We start from the raw sequence: 12,842 nt of genomic DNA, 5'->3' as shown, positions 1-12,842 counted from the left end.
GAGGTGTGTGTGGTGTGTATGTATGAGTGTGTTGTGCATGTGTATGTGTGTGTAGGGGTGAGGAGTGTATGTATGTGTGGTATATGTGTGTGTGTGTATGTGGTGTGTGGTGTGTATGTGTGTGTGGTGTATGTATGTATAGTGTATGTGTTCGGTGTGCGTATGTATGAGAGTGTATGTGGTGTGTATATGTATGTGTGTGTGGTGTATATGTGGTGTGTATGTGTGTGGGGTGTGTGTGGGGTGTGTATGTGTGTGGGGTGTGTGTGTGTGGTATGTATGTGTGGTGTGTGTGTGGTGTGTATGTGTGTGTATGTGTATGTGTATGTGTGGGGTGTATGTATATATGGTATGTGTGTATGTGGTGTATATGGGGTATGTATGTGATATATATGTGGTGTGTATGTGGTGTCCATGTATGTGTGGTGTGTATGTGGCATGTGTGTATGTGTGTTGTATGTATGTGGTATGTGTGTATGTGGTGTGTACGTGGTATGTGTGTATGTGGCATGTATGTGTGGTGTGTGTATGTGGTATGTGTGTATGTGGTATGTGTGTATGTGGTGTGTACGTGGTGTGTGTGTATGTGGCATGTGTGTATGTGTGGTGTGTGTATGTGGTATGTGTGTATGTGGTGTGTGTATGTGTGTCTGTACTCTGATATCAGGGAGAAGTGGGAAAACTAAACTTAGTTTGAGGAACTGGCTCATGTGACTGAGGCTGACACATGTGAAGCTGTGCAGACTGGGTGACTGACTGCATGAGGCCTTCCTTGCTGTGGTTGTTCACCTGCTTTACTCTTACGACTTTTACAAATAGCAGTCCATGTAAGTACCTTCACAGCAACATGTGTTTGGAGTCTGGGCAGACACCTGAAGTATAGTCCTAATTGAACTAACAGCAAATGTCACATATTAAATAACACATAAGATGTATAGTCTTCCTCTTTTAAATAAAGACTACCTCTTTAATGTCAAATAAACTCATGTCCTAGTAAAAGCATTTTTTTAAAAAAAAGATATGGGATGAATATTCTAATAGATTAAAAAAACAAAGGGCATATACAAAACTATGGAAAGTCTGGGATTAAGAAATACAACCTAGCAGAAACGTGGTCATCAGTAGAACCATTGGAAACACAAATTGAGAGCAATACCTAATGCCACATCCATCCTCACCAAAATGATGTTTTATAGAGAGAAAACGAAATGTACTTCTAGCAAATCTGTGATGATGTCACATTTCTACACTTACTCACAGGGAGCAAATGTAGAATTACTTGGTAAAATGTCACAGGGACCACAGGGCACTAATTCTTTTAGTATGGTAAAACCACCCCAGGATTCTAGCAATGCCCAGGTATCCTACAATCCTAGTTATGTCCACTTCAAGGCTTTTATTGTGCTGTTGGTAATGATGAACAACAGGGCAGACACTGTGGTAGAAAAAATTCTAAGACTTCCCTCCACCAAGATTCCATCCTCACCACTTGTAAGTAAGATGTCACTCCTAACTGTGCTGGGAGTTATGGTCTGAAACATGGACCTCCCATGTCTCTGACTGGTGGCAGACAAATAGACCAGAGAGATCTGCAGGCTGGTGGGTTTTGTCAGCCATTAATGGCTCAGAGGGTTAGCTAGCTGTGTGACAGGGATGTGAAGAGGGTCAGCATCTTAAAACAAAGTGGATCCCTTCTGGCTGCTAGCAACTGAAGAAAACCTCAGACTTAAAATTACAGATTAGGAAGACTCACTTTCCCTGGGGCTCTGAAGCAGGGACTAAGATTAAATCACCTTCAATGTTCATGTTGGTGGTTTTTAAAATAGCACATCTTTTTAAAGTTTTAATTTTCTCAGACTTTGAGGACCCAATTCTATGTTGTTAGAATCTTCCCTGATGCCCCAGGTATCTCGAAAACAGCCCCCAAAAGCAAGTCTGTCTTCAGGCTACCCACGGAGCTCAGAGTTCTAATACTTCCTTCTGTCTGCCTGAGGGTCTCAGCCTCCAAGTCCTGTTTGAAAGTGGTGACACCAACAGGCATTCCTGCTGCCATAGGTAGCTATGGCTGCAGGTGACAGCCCTAGCAACAAGCCAGTAACCCAGTGCATGGAAATGGTCTCTGACTTCTAGAGTCTGGAGCAACAGGCTTTGGCTTGGAGCTGGTTGGTGGCCTGTCCCTGTCAGAGGTACTTTCCCTGGCCTACCCACAATAGAAAGAGCCCAACCAGTTATTGGTAACATGAGGAATGGAATCAGCTAATGTGAACAAACCTGGAGGTACATTTCTACCCAGCAATTCCAGGTAAGAAGTCACTTCAATCTCATCTTACAAGATCCCAGCGAGAACTCTAGCTGAACTTCCAGAGCAGGGGCATGATAAAGGGGTGTGCTTGTGAGCCATTGTGCTGAAGTTCACTTATCATTCAGCCATAGGAAGTGATGGAGGCAGCAGGAAGCACTCACCAATCCGTGATTGATTAGAACAAAGGAGATGTCTCTTCATGTGAGGACTCAAACCCAAGACAGGCATGTCATAGGATTAGCAATTACTTCTCTAACCATATTCCATGTGAAATGGGTGCCAGTATGATGGCACTATGTGGAGAGAAGTTCGATTATAAAAAATTAGATGGCTGGGGGAGGGGGAACCTCTGGGAGATGGAGGGCACTTTGAGTTGGAACTGGGCAGGGTAGCAGAATACCTTCTATTTGACTTGTAGGTATTAGGACTGCTGTTCTGTAAAACATGGTCTTGCAGCCTCAAATAATCTGTGTTTATCGCTAAGCAACCATGGTTGGCGTCATCCCCAAGGACCATTACTCATAAATTATCACAGAATTGTTAACTTAGGGATCATTCTATTGGAAAAACAGCCTGAGCCAGCAGCAGCTTTGCATGTCTCAGTCTGGGGATGCCCAGGCCTCCTGCTCTGTTGCTGATTGCAACCCAGAACATGTTAGAGTCCAAAGGGGACCTCGCATTAACTTGATCACCAGTCTTGTTGCAAACAGAGTGTGGATTATCTACATGGCCTTACTGGTGAGGTGTCCTCCTGAATGGCATGTTTTAAATAACTTTCCATCGTTTGTTTATAGTGAGAGCGTGAGCAGGTGTATCAGGTTGGAGGACAACTTGTAGGAGGAGCCAATTCTCTCCTTCCACTGTATAGACTCCAGGGATTAAACTCAGGTTTTCAGACTTGGCAGCAAGCACCCTTACCCCACATTGAGCCATCTTGCTAGCCCAAAGAATAATATTTTAATCACTCCAGTTGGAGTGCCTATGAGTAAAGCATGCTCTAACTGGGCAAATACACAATAACCCAGAAAGCACAATGAAAGTGTCCAGGAAGGCCTAAGCCTTTCCTCTGGGCCTACAGTTCTTTCAAGAATATATTACCTCAAATCGCTTCCCTGTACTCATTCTGTGTTTGAATTTCAGTCTCTGAAAAGTGAGGTGGAAATAGAATTCTCTTGGCTCTACATTTGAGTTGATTTGCATTCAAGCATAAACTTTGGAAATAGTTCTCATGAAAAGAGTTTATTTTTAATAATGAAGATTGGAAGAACTTTTCTCTGATGCATTCATCTCCATGTTACACAGCTCTAATCAGGTTTTAAAAATAGTACTCTGTCTTATTTGAAAAATTAATAAAGCTCTGACACTTTCACAAGGCTGATTTTATAACCAGATAATTAAACAAATGAAAATAGAGGATTATTTTAATAGGATGGAGCTTGTAAAACATGCAGATGTTTAAATATAAAGTAAATCACCACCTAGACCACTGTGTAGAAGCTGACGTTCCCATTCAGTCATAGCTGCTGGCCCGCTCCTGAAAGCAGAAAATGAGACCCATTACCTGTGGCTCCAAACAGGTAGCTCTGGACCTCATACATTCCCAGACTCTCTTATGCCCTATTCTTTTCTCTTGGCCTTCCCCTTTTGATTTCTCAGTAGCACCTTTTATCTGCAGCCACCTGCTGACTCACTGTGGACAGGACAGGTGGGAAGTGAAATGGACTGCACTGGCAACATAATCATCTGTCTCGTTTTCATCAAGGAAACAACAAACGTTTCTAATAATAAAACTGATCTCTGTACTTAGTGGCCATAACATGCCTGCACAAAGAGGCCGGCCTGAGAATACTTGGAAGCAGTCTGGTGTTAGGGGCAGCTCCATCTCAGGTCTCCTTCCTTACACCATCTGGGGTGCATCCACCATTTTGGGTTGGGATACAAAGAGACAGGGAGAGGAAATATGGGGAGAACATGGAGAGGGTAAGTAGCTACCCAGCCTACTTCAGGACCTCCATTCCCTCTTCCCACCCATAGAACAGCCTTGGGCAGCAACCACAGCTTTCCAAGTGTCTAGAAATCAGAACTTTCTGTCATGCTGCCCTGAAGATGAGTGGGAAATCAATCCAATCCATTCCCAAGGGGACTAAAACCCAAACCCTAAACTGTACTCTTTCCCAGTTTCTCCTGTCTTCAAGGAGCTCACACCAGTCCTCTCTCCATCTCCAGACCTAATCCCACCTAGAAGTTGACCTTCCTCTCCATCTGTCTGTCCTCTCCATTGTGGAGATGCTCAGAAGTCCCAGTCAAACCACACTTGCACTTGGCCTAGTATTTCAGAACTCTGAAGCCCATTTTCTCCTGGTTCTGATTCACTGATGGCCTGAGTGAGCTTGGCCCAGGGAATCAGGGGTCCCCAGTGCACATGATTTCCCCAGGGCAGAGGGAGCTGGGCCAACAGTCCCTGTGCCCATATGTTTTGTATTGCACCTGATATGTTTTTGTCATTTTTCAGATAAGGAAAACAAGGGTCAGAGGAGCAGAAAGATTATCCCTGAGGTCAAAGCCAGGCAATAGAGTGCACAGGGCTCAATTAGGCCCTTTTCAAGTTACAGAACACAAAGAATCCCATTCTCTTTCAAATTGCCACTGTTCCTTGATGTACTCCACTCCCACCCAGGCATAGGCAAGTCTTCCCTTACCTTATACTGTTTGGATAACAAGGTCTGCCCCCACCGTACTCACCTGGGTCAGTTGGAGTGTGTGGTGTAGACAGTTAAGTCATGCCAAGGCACCAGGGTCCTGGGGATCTACACTGACTCTAAGTGGCCCCTGGACTTGGTCCAGGAGCTCAGTGCTAAGGACCTCCTCTTGGATGGTAAGCTCATGATGAACTGCCTCCTCAATTTCCTGAAGCATCTTGGCCTCCCATTGCTGCAACCGTTGCATCTGTGTAGAAGAAAGACAGCTAGCTGCAGAATCACTGTCGCTATGGGTAACCAATGTGCACAATGCACTTGGGGATAAAAATTCCCAGCAGGCCTGGGACCCACGTCCATGTCTAAGATACCAGTTGAACCCATAGGGTTTGTGTATCTTCTGTGTGTTACTCCAAGTGTGGGGAAAGGGTGGCACCCAGACTCGGGTTTTCTCAGTCTCAGGAAGGGTCAGCCCTTGAGGCTTTTCAGAGTGAGAGAATAAAATTTGCCAAGAAAGGGACTGGCTGTACTGACCTCTGCTACCCTAGAGGTTAGTATTCTCAGGGGGAATACAGGGGAGAAATGACCAGGAAGAAAATTCCACCTTAGCCTCCCTATGAGGCCCTCGTTTTCTTCCAGTGGTCGGTTAATAGGTATGAGGGTTTGGAATTGGGGTTTGTTGACAGGAACTGGAAACTGGGCAGATAGCATGTTTTTGTTGTTTGAGATGGTCTCAGACTTACCTCCTGCCTCTGCCTCCCTGGGCTGGAGTTACAGATGTTCACCACATCTGGCCTAAAGGTACATGCTCTGTCTATTTTGGCCACTGCTCCTGCCAGGATGCTTTCTGGTACTCATCTGACCTTTAGGGCTCTGGTAAAGCATATCCCTGGCATCATGAGAGGCAGAAGCACCTCAGAGACAGGTGGGGGTCAGGTGTGGCTTATGCTTTCCCTGTGTGAGAGTGACCTATCTCTATTCCATACTGTGGCCAGGTAAGGGATCGGGACTGCTCAGCCAGGCCCCGATATAGGACTTTCCCAGATTCTAGCAACATCCTGCTGTGTCTAGGGACAGGTAAAACTGCAGTAGAGAACACAGATGATGCTTTGGGAGAACCTATGTAGTGAGGTGACAAATGGGACAATTCTTGTCAACAATTTCTCTATTGACCCCTCAGTGCTAAGGACAGTTGGTACCTCGATGCCTGTGAGCTAGAGACCTGGGACAAGGAAGAGCCAGGGCTTGCACTGAGGACTAGGGTTACAGAGCCCAGGGCTGGGGAGTCATGGTGTCTACAGGCAACAGTACTCACAGCATTCCTTCTGAGCAAAGCTATCTTGAGACAGCTGAGCACTGAGTGTCAGAAAAGCTAGAAGGCCTTGTGACCTCATATACAGAGGTGGGTATTTTATGCACACCTCCATACTTGGTGTCAGTGGAACTGGATAACGGAAGGCAAATGTCCCCCATATAATAGCTGGGAAACATATAGGGACATGGAGCTCCCTGGGGACAGGGCTGGGTTGGGAGCAGGAGACCTACTGCAGCTGCCCGCTTCTTTGGGTCTCGTCTCTTCCGGCAGGTGACGTCTGAAATTCCAGGCATCCCTGAGTTCCTTGGCCAGCTCATTGCCTGCAGAGCCTCTGTCTTTTGATGCTGCTCCTTGTTCAATGAGGTTGACATGCGTGGTTCTTCCTCTGCAGCTAAATGGTCTGAATGGGGCTCCTCCTGCTCACTGGAATTCTCTAAATCCTGAACAGTTGAAAGCCTTTTTCTGAAGGTGACTGTGGGGCTGAACCCTGACAGCTCGGGGGAGCCTTCAGATATCAAGGACCAGTGGCTTTGGAAATTCCTTCCCTGGGGTCTTGGGCTCCAGCCCATAGCCATCTCCTGTGTAGTGCTGTGAACGGCAGGCTTCTTCCAGTCTGGCCTCATTATCATTAGAGAGGAGCTGAACTCAGGAATCTGGAGATAAAACACATAAATCTGGGCTCTAGACAGTTGGAATACCATTCATGGAGACATAGAACATTCTCATCCAGACACAACGACTCAGACACACATACCCAGTGACCCTAGAGACGGGAACACTGAGCACTGAGGGTCTGCACCTGTTGCTGGAGACTCAAACCACAGGCATGATGGGGCACTTCCACCCACCCCTGCGTTGATGGTTAATGACAGCTCAGTGAGCAACAGTCAAAGATGGGTCTCAAGGATAGGGTTGAAGCACAGAGAATGTTCTAGCAAACTGCCTTCCCCAGGGGGAGGAGGATAACTAAATGTTATCAATGAAATAATCTTAACACAGAAATCTCAGCATAAAAAGATAACCCTTTTTGGTAAATTGATGAACAGGGGAAGGCAATTAGGCTGGTGGCTCTAGCTCAGTGGTTCTCAACCTAAAGGTCATGACCCCTTTGGGGGAGGCAGTGGAAAGGCTCTTTCACAGGGGTCGTCTAAGACCATCAGAAAGCACAGATATTTACACTACAATTCATAACAGTAGCAAAATTACAGTTTTGAAGTAGCAACGAAAATAACTTTATGGTTGGAGGGTGGGATGTCACCACAGCGTGAGCGGTCTTACAGAGTCACAGAATTAGGTTGGGAATCACTGCTGTAGCTGCTTGCTGGAGGTACATGGGGCATGCTGTATTTGGTTATAATACATCAACTCCAAATTTCTCTTCCAACATAAACCCCAGATTTGACCAAAGATACTCCTGCATGCACACCCTTTTTTTAGACACTAATGAGGGGTGCCCCAGCCTTCATATCTTTAGGCCCTGCACCGGTGGATTTAACTTAGTGCAGGGAGAAAATAATCCAGAAAAAACCCGTCCAATTTAGGTAATTTTCAAAGTAGCAACATGCACGTAAACATGCATGGGTTTTCTTACTATTCCAAACCTAACACAGCAATTTCTATGCCTTTTAATGCCAGAATATGAGGAAGCGAGGTGTGCCTAGGTTGTGCATAAACACTACAACATTTTATATAAGGAATTTGAGCATCAGTCAGATGCTGGCACCTGAAGAGGACCCTGGAATTGATCACCTGAAATTAAACACACTTGTGTTCACCATAGGGCATGCCTACCTCTGTGCCCTTTGACACACTTGGTGAGAAATGACCTGACAGCAATTAGCACTCTGTTGTTTTGTGTTTTCTGTTTTTCTCGGGGATTTAGACAAACTCCTGCAAGCAGTGAGATTGTGCTCCAACCGAGGTTGCTTTGACAGCAGTGCCAACCTGCCTATTTTGCCTTATTCCACGTTTATGAGGCAATTTCTTGCACTTAATGTTTTTGTAATGAGAGTAACAGTATCCGCTACAGGTACTGACATCCCTGGACTATTCAGGAAGCCACTGTCACTCAGGGGGTGAGAGGACCTGGAATATAAGGAAGTAGATGTCATATGTATATGTAATTTATTTATATACTATATAATTTATACTGTAATTTATTTATGTATTATATATAATTTTTTAAAAAGAAAATGACTTTGACACTTCTTGAGGCTGAACACAGTTGTTCATTGCTGTCCATGAACAATACTAACCATCAGTAGGAACCCAGAGGGGCTTCTGTTCCTTAGAGGCAGGAAGTGTTCCTGAGTTCTCAGCACCAGGATGGGAAGACTATGGTCTGGCTCTAGCTAAGAAGAACTAACAAGGAGTATTCCAGAGATGACGAGAGTGTGTGGCATGGGGGTTCGAGGTTAGGACGTGGGGCTATGCCCTGTCTAACATAGAGCACACCCAGGGTCCACAGCAGCTTCTCACAGATAGGAATTCTAACTGTGGGGCCTAACTGGCAGGCAGCCTGAGAACAATCTCCAGGACATCTCCTGTCACACGCCATACTTTCCACCATCTTACTCCCAGCAGCACCCCTCAATGCCTACCTCTGTGTCTGACTCCATCTTGTCTTTCTTCTGAAATGGACGTTCTCGGGCAGTCACAGCGCCTAGCCCTTGGAATCAGAGTGCGTAGAGAGACCGCTGCTGGTGAGAGTTTCCTCTCAGGCCTGCACAGGTGCATGTGGGCACACCTGTGAGCACACCTGTGAGCACACCTGATGACCACATGGGCGCAAGGCCACGGGAGCATTCGCCTCCCGCTGAGGGCTTTCACCTGGCCGACTTCTCCACACACCTTCGCATTCCCTTAGAATACCTCCGAATTCTTACAAGACGAAAGGCTGTCTGGTCATCTAACCTAATAAAGACCAAAGACCACATTCAGACAAGATGAGAGCCACCGGAAGTGCTAGAATCTCAAATATGTCAGTGGCAAAGGATTTCTACCCTTCCCTTCGGTGCTTCTCAGATTTGAGTCATCAGAGCCCAGAGCACTGGGCCAGCTAAATGCCCAATTAAGCTGATCTGGGTGGCTCTCATAATCGAATTTCTAAGGATTCCCAGAAAATGACACTGGGTGGAGCCACCCTGTGGCCTCTGCACCAGGTCATGAGTATCACGGAGAATGGCAGCTGAGTCAATCCCAGCCTGCACCAGCACTGAGCTTCCAAAGCCACCATGACATTCACGAGTGGGACTGTGCATAGGAGTAAGAAGTGAGTCTTCAAGATAGGGAAGCGCACTAGTAAGGCTCGGCACAGTCCAGCCTTAGCGCCTGGGGTGAGCAGAAGGCATAGTATGGTTTTACTGCTTCCCAGACTCACCTCAAACTCTTCAAGGGAACTTCTTGCCTCCAGTCCCCCGAGGAGTTGAGACTACAGGTATGTGCCAGTGGGCCCAATTCACAGATTTAAATGTACCCAGGGTAAGGATGAGGCAAACGATATGACACTTGTGTCTAGTGTGACACGTGGCCCCAGAACTGGTCTTCAGAGATAGCTGTGTCTTGATCTCTCCAGCTAACATCTTCAGTCAGAGGGACTTCACATGGATGTAAGAAGTGGGTCAAAATAGTCAAGCACACTAGCATGGTGGAACTGGAGGTGCCTGGGGAGACCAGAAGACGGAAGTCGGAGGTAAAAGAAGCCCACCTGTGCAGGCCACCCAGGGTGGGGCCTGCAGTCTCTCAGGGGATGAGAAGATGTGGTGACTTTCTCTGAGATCTCCTGGAAAGAAAATACTGACCCAGCCTACCTACTGAAGCTACCCTGTTTTCCGGAAGGTGAGGATGTCCTTTAAGGGTTTAATAATTTTCTACCACAAAGGTTGATACATATACATATACATATACATATACATATACATATACATATACATATACATATACATATACATATACATATACATATACTAACCAAGGGAGAAACTAAGGGAGAAATTGAAGAATATCAAGTAACATGTTCACGGTCATACAGATGTTAAGGACCCAGCCTAGATCCCACCTCAGAGTTCTCAATCAAGCACAAGGCTTAACACACCAGGCTGTGAAAGGACCCTCATATCCCAACTTTAACAGTCTTTTAATCTCTGGGCCCATGGTTTCTTTCTTAAAAATGCAATTAACATATTGAATAACACTATAGTAGAATCCTTTGATATGGTTTAAACAGAATTGAAATATATACTTTTAAAAAGTAGTCAATATGACAAACATGCTCAGGGACCAGCCATCTATAATTTCGTCAATGGCTGATGGGGTTAAAACCGATCCTGACCTTGGCACCCACTGCCTGGAAGGGATAAAATGCCCTGGATTCTCTTGGGATACACACATGGTTCTAGCTATTTTCAATATCGAGAAAGTTGAAGCCACACAACACCTCAAAAAGATAAAAACTATGATGTGTTTGAAACTAGAACCAAATAGCTCTGCATGCTTCTCCTTTTCTTTCTCAGGGCCTGTCCTCTGTCCTTCCTTATCACTCTCCGAGTCTCTGTTATACACTTTTAGAATTCACTTCCTCTCAGGCCCATTTGATATAGACAAGAACACACTATAGGATCCTCATCCTGGGCGGGCACGCCATCTCCTCTCAATGTCCAGCTAGAGCCATTGTTGGATGGTTTTTCTTACCAAGTGCAGTCATTACCCCTCCCCGCTCCACTTCCCCCTCCCCTACAGGGGTGTTTTGAGTGTGTTTGGGATCAGAGGGCTTTGTGAGCTGTTGTTTCCGAATGTGTACATGTGTCAGAACCCTTGTTAAACTCGTCTTAAAACAGAGTGACAGACAGACATCTCCCCAGAAGTCAGGCTTTGGGGTTTGGCCTTGATATTCAGCTCTTGGTAGTTTTATACTGTCTAGATCTCCATACATTACAGATGTGAGCAAGCAGGGGTGTCTGCCCCAGGAAAAGGATGAGGAATGATAACGTTTGTATACTTTTCTTGTGCCTGACAATATCTGCCCTCTCAAACTAATCTCAACACACCCCTCAAATACACTGGGGAGGGGGTTGACTTTGCTGTCAATGTTGAGATTGAAGCTGAAGTCTTTTGACAAGGTCCCTGGACACTGGTCCTGGCCTGTTCCTCTTGCTCTGTTAGAGCCCAGGCTGATCACATGCTTAGGGAGCGAAGGCGTGAACTATCCATCCTCCCCCGTTTCTTAGTCTGTAGAGCGGTGCCTTTCATCTGCCCAGGCGATAGGGCAGCAGGCCAGGCCTTTACATGGACTTACATCATTCCCATGTTGATCATGGACTGTGGGCAGAACATCCTTTTGTGTTTTTCCTCAGGTTCAAAACAACCTCCCTTCTGAGGTTTCCACTGGGTTGCGGCACTTTTCCACCTTTCAAAGCTCCCCTTTGCCCTTGACTCTTGTATCATTTTCCAGAGCTCAGATTGCCTAACTCTGGAGCTGCCTGTGGGTAAGCAGTGCCCTGCATGAGGGCAGGACTGGGAGCAGTGTGTGATGATGGAAGATCTCCTGGGCTTTCATCATCTCAGGCTCCACACTTCTGCCCATGGCAGCTGAGGGAACCTGCAGGCAGCCTAGGGGGCTCTGGGCTCTGGGCTCTGGGCTCTGGGCTATGGCTCTGGGCTCTGGTCTCTGGGCTCTGGGCTCTGGGCTCTGGGCTCTGGGCTATGGCTCTGGGCTATGGCTCTGGGCTCTGGGCTATGGCTATGGGCTATGGACTATGGGCTATGGGCTATGATGGGCTATGGGCTCACAGTTAGTCAGCGACCAGTTTGCCAAGCATCCCCTCATCTCCTTACAGCCTTGGTTATACAACACTGGGTGAGGAAATCTGAGGTGAAAATGCAGACTGCTGCTCCTGTATGACCCCCTTCTTCTGGTGCTAATAAAACTGTCAGAGATGAGTTCTTCATATGTGACATTCAACGGCATTGTAGAAGTTGTCAAAATAAAAAGGCAGAGGTGTGAAGAATTACTGAGTGAGATGCTGAGTATGGCCTTTCCCACAGCTCCCTCTGGAGTGCAGACTGGGATTGCCATGAGAAGACTTTCCCTCATACCTTTCTTCCATGACACTGAATTTACAGAGGAGCAGAAGGGAGGGCCTGGGTGTACAGGACATACACAGGCTTTGATGTAGCTAAAGTAGGGCCTCACCTTCAGTGCTCACACTGAGACCTGCTAGCATCTAGGCATCCCCGCTCCCTCAGCACTGGCTGTGTGTAATAAGCATCTAGAAGACATTGGGTGGGTGGGCAGGGTGGCACATGCCAGTAATTACAACTCTTGGGAAGTAGAGGCAGGAGGATCAGGAGCTCGAGGTCAGTGTTGGCTATATAATAAGTTCAAGGGCAGCCTGGACAATTAGAGACCATGACCCAGCAAAACAAAACAACAAAATTTCCCCAAGCCAAACCAAACCAAACCAAACCAAACCAAACCAAACCAAACCAAACCAAACCAAACCAAACCAAACCAAACACATTGATTACAGGA

General features: G+C 46.3%; 1 protein-coding gene across 1 annotated transcript; it reads right to left on the bottom strand.

The window, feature by feature from the left end:
* Positions 1-3,527: 3,527 nt before the first annotated feature.
* On the bottom strand, positions 3,528-8,964 carry LOC114629019. The gene is made up of 4 exons (XM_028777006.1): positions 8,914-8,964; positions 6,544-6,966; positions 5,045-5,248; positions 3,528-3,836 (listed from the first exon to the last, which is right to left on the bottom strand). The coding sequence occupies exons 1-3, from the start codon at positions 8,929-8,931 to the stop codon at positions 5,081-5,083; spliced, it is 609 nt and encodes a 202-aa protein (XP_028632839.1). The 5' UTR covers positions 8,932-8,964; the 3' UTR covers positions 3,528-3,836; positions 5,045-5,080.
* Between the last annotated feature and the right edge of the window lie 3,878 nt (positions 8,965-12,842).

This window comes from Grammomys surdaster, unplaced genomic scaffold (assembly GCF_004785775.1).
Source record: "Grammomys surdaster isolate TR1022 unplaced genomic scaffold, NIH_TR_1.0 67, whole genome shotgun sequence".
Taxonomy (NCBI): Eukaryota; Metazoa; Chordata; class Mammalia; order Rodentia; family Muridae; genus Grammomys; species Grammomys surdaster.
Note: the sequence above shows the minus strand (reverse complement) of the source record. Positions and strands in the feature narration are given on the sequence as shown.